At 39.8% G+C, this 6,087-nt stretch overlaps 1 protein-coding gene across 3 annotated transcripts in view; it reads left to right on the top strand.

The window, feature by feature from the left end:
* Nucleotides 1-5,072, top strand: part of LOC105978213 (zinc finger protein 350-like) — a 10,201-nt gene extending 5,129 nt beyond the window's left edge. For all 3 annotated transcript variants that reach the window (XM_045292537.1, XM_045292535.1, XM_045292536.1), the window contains exons 4-5: nucleotides 232-327; nucleotides 2,758-5,072. In XM_045292537.1, coding sequence (XP_045148472.1) covers nucleotides 232-327; nucleotides 2,758-4,724 — 2,063 coding nt within the window. In that variant the 3' untranslated portion in view covers nucleotides 4,725-5,072. The remainder of the gene's footprint in view (nucleotides 1-231; nucleotides 328-2,757) is intronic.
* The last annotated feature ends 1,015 nt before the right edge of the window (nucleotides 5,073-6,087 follow it).

Raw genomic sequence — 6,087 nt, 5'->3', positions numbered from 1 at the left:
CTATGTAACATGCCTGACTGTATTATTGTATTATCTCTCATGCTCTCGATGACTTTAATATAATACTTATATATCACAACCGTACAATTGTGCATTACTGAACCCGAGTAGTAGTAATAGGAGTATTAGCGGTGGAGGCTGGCCCCCCACTTCCCTCTGCGTCGTTATTTTTTATTTAATACTACAGGCTTATTTATTTATTGAAAGTCTAATGTCATTTTCCATGAACAGGGTATCAAGTTGCCAAACCAGATGCAGTTTCCAGGCTGGAAAGAGGAGAGCCCCCATGGAGTATAATAGATGGAATCAATATTCCAAGCTTGTCAGGTGAGTGAACAAAAGCTGACACGGGGCTGGGCCTCAGAGACCCCATGCTAGTTAGAGCATTGTTGTGAGTGGCGGCTGCCTGAGGCTACAGAAACAGCATTACTATTTCTCTCTCCATGTAAGATTCTGCTGTATTTGTGGGAGTTTGGACAGATTGGTGACCTTCTGCCTCTTCTGATAGTAGGTGTCAGGGTATTTGATCACTGTCTTTGTTACCTTTGTTTCAGTAGATTTTTTTTTTCCCTACTGCCATATTTATTTCCTCTCTCAGTGTTCCGGTAACACCCCAAGTCCTTTCACCTCAGGATGAGGGTAGAGAATCACTATCAGTGCAAAGCTATAGCTGTTAGGTGAAGGTTAGAAAATACCCCCACTCAAAATTCTCTATCACCATCTCTCGTACCAACTCTCTCCCCCTGGCTGCCCCCCAGCCCCCAGCACACACAAACAGCACTGTACTTTTCTTCGTAGTGGCCACACAGAGCCAATGTGCCTTGCCTCTAATTAAGTGTAACCAACGTACAACTTGGGATCAGGAGTAACAGGCTACAGCTCAAGATCGGGATCAGGAAGTATGCAGGCAGAGTCTGCAAGCGGAGAGCATGTGCCTCCCTTCTGCAGTGTCGTACAGCTCCTCTTGCCCACTCAAGCAAGAAAACCCGTCTCGTTGCTATGAAAGCCTCTAAGGCCTCTTTGGCCCTCTCAAAAGACAGGCCTTTGCACTGATGCCTGACCTAAGCCTTAGTCAGTGCAGCAGCTTTGTTCAGCTCTCCTAGCTCCCTTCCCGATAGCAGGTTTCTGCTGTCACCACCAACTGTGCCTCTAGGCCCCTTCCTATCCTGTTGCTGCTGAGTTGTCTCTTACAATCTCTCACTTTTCAGTGCTAACATCCTTTTAGGAAGTTCTTTGGCAACGCTCCCTTCGCTTCTTTTTGCTTCTCCTGCCTTTTCTCTTCTTTCTGAAAACTGTGGCCAGCTACATCCATGAGTAAACTTGTCATGGCCTCCCCCAGGACCAACAGCTGGCCAGTCTCCTCAGTGTACCACACCCACTTCTTTTGCATAGTCTTTTGTCATTTCACTTGTCTATAGTATATTAACTAATCTCTGCGGGGTGCATCAATTGACCAATCACAGCAAGGCTTCAATCCAGTAAAGGACAAGCCAATTGTTTATTGCTTATCCTGGAAATGTCAACCTGGTCCAAAGTGACAAACTTTATAGAAACGAATTCAGTTCCAAAGCTCTAAATGGGTAAATGATTAAAAGCTTTGGTGTTCACTTTATTTTAATGTACATTTTATCCGAACACGGATTTATTCTGTACTTTGGCCTTAAATCATAAATTTGCATGCCCATTCATTACCTCCAGTCAAAAAGTTTTGCAAGATCTAGACAGCATTGTAAAGTCTTCATTTTAGTAGTTGGATATATATCATAACCACCCTAAAGCGGATATGCTAAAAAACGTTTGATACATTATTTTATTCTTCAGTAATATTCCTCACATCACTAAAAGACAACACCAGCCCATAGTTAAGTCCAATTACTTCTTGGAAACATTATTGTTAACTTTTATTAATTAATGCTGACTCTACAACCTAGCAACTCTAAACCTGTCAAGGAGCCATCCTTTCAAGTTATATCCTCATTTTCTCCTCTTCGCTCCACCATCTTTTTCAAACCACGTTTCACAGTTCCCCCAAGCTTTTCTTTATTGTGGAAATATACACGACAAAACATATAGCACAATGTGAAAATTTGGTGACTTGCTATTTGTGACATTGATTACGTTCTTCATTTTGTACCACCATTCTCATATCTTTTTTCAAATTATCCCACTACCACAACCATGCATTGGTAACGACTGATAACTTTGATTATTTAATGCACGTAAGATCAGATCGTATTTGCCCTTTGCCAGATCCACTGTCATCAAGTCGATTCCCTGTAATAGCGACTCTATATAGGGTTTGTGAGGCTTTGTAAATCTCTGTGGGAGCAGAGAGCCTCATCTTTGTCCTGTTGAGCCACTGGTGGGTTTGAACTGCTAGCCCTGCAGTTAGTAGTCAAAGTTTGACATGAAATTGCCACCAGTGCTCCTCAAGTTTGCTTTTTAGTGACTGCTCTCTATCAATTTGCACAGTTTTCTAAGTTCATCCATGCTGTGGCACACGTTAGGTCATCATTGTGCAGCTACTTTATGTCTCTCCATGATTGTTATCTATCCTTGTCTCTACTATCTACTTTTACTTTTTGGATTACTTATTGTACAGTGTCTTTTTTTTTAACCAACATTAAGGTTGGATTTTTAATTTACTCTTACATCATAGGTTTGTCACTAAAAAGCCATCGTACATCAAAGCATTTTAAAATCGCTTTTATTGCTGTTTGAGATGGTGGATGGATTCAGTATTCTCTTCTTTTGTAGAAATCCAGAGCGTTGTTGAGCATCTGCCTAGGCACAAGCAATATGATAGCAGAGTGAACAGAATGGAACAATGCATTGAACATAAAGCCTGTGAAAATATTTCTTCTCAGTACAAAAGTCATATTCCTTTAAGGCAGAACCTTGGCGTATTTGACTTAGATGAAAAATCTGTGAAAACAAATTTAACGTTAATTAACAAGAACAGAAGCTATGAAGTAAAGAACTCTGCTGCGTTTAATAGAGATGAGAAAACCTTTCTTCATACTAATCATGATCCATTTCATCCTGAAATAAAATTCCTTGAGAGTGGAAAATCCAGTAGCACTCAATCTCAACTTGTTAAGCATCACAACATTCACAAAATAAAGAAACCACATGTATGCAGTGAGTGTGGGAAAACCTTCACCAGGAATTCTTGGCTCATGAATCACCAGATCACTCATACAGGAGTGAAACCTCATAGATGTTCTTTGTGTGGGGAAGCCTTCTCCAGACAGTTTCAGCTCACTCAACATCTTCGGAGGACACACAGAGGGGAAAAACCTTTTCAATGCACAGAATGTGGGAAAGCCTTTCTCAAGAAATCACGGCTCAATATGCATCAGCGAACTCATTCTGGAGAAAAACCCTACAAATGTAGTGAATGTGGAAAAGGCTTCATCCATAAAGGAAACCTCATTATTCATCAGCGAATTCATGCTGGAGACAGGCCCTATACATGTGGAGAATGTGGAAAAGTCTTCATGCGCAGAGGAAACCTCATTACTCATCAGCGAAGTCATTCTGGAGAAAAACCCTACATATGCATTGAATGTGAGAAAGGCTTCATAAAAAAGGGAGAGTTCATCATTCATCAGCAGAGTCATACTGGAGAGAAACCCTTTGTATGTAGTGAATGTGGAAAAGGCTTCAGTCAGAAAGGGAATCTTATTATTCATCAACGAATTCATACAGGAGAGAAACCCTATTCGTGCAGTGAATGTGGAATAGGTTTTATCCGGAAGCAGTATCTCCTTATGCATCAACGAATTCATAGTAGAGAGAAGCCACACATATGCACTGAATGTGGGAAAGGTTTCCTACAAAAGAGAGATTATGTTATTCACCAGCGAACTCATACTGGAGAGAAACTCTACATATGCAATGAGTGTGGCAAAGCCTTCACCAGGAAGAGAAACCTCACTATTCATCAGCAAATTCATACTGGAGAGAAACCTTATGAATGTGGTGAATGCGGGAAAAGCTTCATCCAGAAGGGGAGTCTCATTATTCACCAGCGAATTCATACTGGAGAGAAACCCTACATATGTAGCGAGTGTGGAAAAGGTTTCATCCATAAAGGAAATCTTCTTATTCATCAGCGAACTCATGCTGGGGAGAAGTCAAATATATGTGGTGAGTGTGGGAAAGGCTTCAAAAAAAAGTCACATCTCATAGCACATGAGAGATTCCACGTAGGGATGGCTCCCTTTGCCTGCAATGTCTGTGGACAATCTTATTCCCTGAGGTCAAGTCTCGTTGAACATCAGAAAAGTCACACAGAAGGAAAACCCTTTCAAAGCAATGGTTGTGAAAAGACATTCCCTTGTGTGTTTAGCCTTGTTCCACAAAACACAAAAGATAAATGTGTAGATTCAAGTACAGTGAAAGACTCTTCCACAGTGAATCACAGGTCATCAAATACTAGTGATCTCAAGCAGATCAAAAGTACTATTAATATGCTAACTATGCAAGTCCCTCCTGTGGTAGCTCAGACTTCATTGAACATGCATGGGCTTTTACCAAATAGGAACATGATCCTTATGGGACAGCCCATTGCCAAAAGTGAGCCATCAGGAGAGAACAGAGAAATACAACAGAGGAATCTTTTGCATACAGTGAATGTGGTACTGCCTATGAATGCGGTCAGTGTGCTAGTGCCTTCAGGGACCCATTACATCTTCTTTTATGTCCCACAAAACCCATAATCTAAGCTTAGATACATGCACAGGGCTTGTGATTCAAACTACTTTCTACTTCATTTTGTAACTACAAAGTGTTTTATCAGCAATCATATAAAGGAACTGAGTATGTCTGGTATGCTCATTGTACATACGTGCAGTGATACTGAGATATAATCTGATGTTAAACCAAATGCATACACATTGATTGCTCTTTTGTATCAATTAAATGAATGAAAATCTGAGTTCATGCCAGTGGATGAAATAAGTACTGTGAATTTTTGAAACAAAAAAGACCAGTATCAGGAATATGGCTGTTTTATACTTCTGTCAAGTTGTTTCACATGTGCGCCAAATAAAATATCACTTAAGAGAGAAATTGAATGGGAAATGTTGAATTGGTGCATTTGGGTTCATGTATTTATTAGTTTTATTTCCCCAGATCAGAAAAAAAGGAATCTATAGCTTATAGGAATGTCTAAGATAAAATTTTAGAACTTGATATTAGGTAGAGGGATCTATGAAACAATACCATTGCATTAAATCTATTCAATATTGTAACAAAAATTTGTCACATGCTGCCTTTGTATTTGGCTCTCTCCAGGAAATGATGATACAGTGACGTATGGAAAGAAAAAGTCTATACCTTCTTGGAGAGGGTATTACTTTCATTGAGTTATAGTTAAATGGAATCTTGACAGTCCAGCTAATCTAGTCAAACGATGCGGTATTTACATTAGGTGAAGTAGCCATAGAATAATTGGTACAGTGAGTTTAATGAGAAGTTTTGAGTTAAAAATATTAGACATTGTTTAACAATATTAGACAATGTTTCCAAGGAATTGTTATGACTTGATTTTTTTAGAAGAACATCACCAGATGTATGTTTTGAAGTGCCCCTCAATAGGCTCATACTTTCAAGTTTTCTTGATTAACAGGTAAGTTGCTTAACCATTTGCAATATTCATCATTCTTGGTGTACTACTTTTAGTAGTACCTAAAACAAAAATTCTCACACTGGCTCAATAGGTAGCATCATGACAGAGAAAAGATTGAAGTTGCCAAGGAGTTTATCTTGCTTGGCTCCAAAATCAGCCCTCATGCAAGCAGGAGTGAAGGTTGTGTTGCATTTGGTAAATCTGTAAGTGGCCTCTTCAAAAGTGTTGGAAAACAAGGATTTAGATGAGTCCCAATCACAGTTACCTCTCAATTGTACTCAGGGACCTTTAGGGTTAGGGTACAATGCACTTTGTTACATATGTGGTTACCTGTAATTAGGGATGCTTGCACGCCCCTAGAATATAAAAGCCTCTGTTGGAAATATAGTATCTCTCTCTGCGGACCTGGGTCCTGAAGTCATGACTGCAAAAGTGCACCCTTGCACACACAC

The sequence above is a fragment of the Echinops telfairi genome, unplaced genomic scaffold, assembly GCF_000313985.2.
Source record: "Echinops telfairi isolate 266 unplaced genomic scaffold, ASM31398v2 ScPeMD7_655;HRSCAF=1070, whole genome shotgun sequence".
In the NCBI taxonomy this organism is placed as follows: Eukaryota; Metazoa; Chordata; class Mammalia; order Afrosoricida; family Tenrecidae; genus Echinops; species Echinops telfairi.
This window is presented reverse-complemented; position numbering and strand designations above follow the sequence as displayed.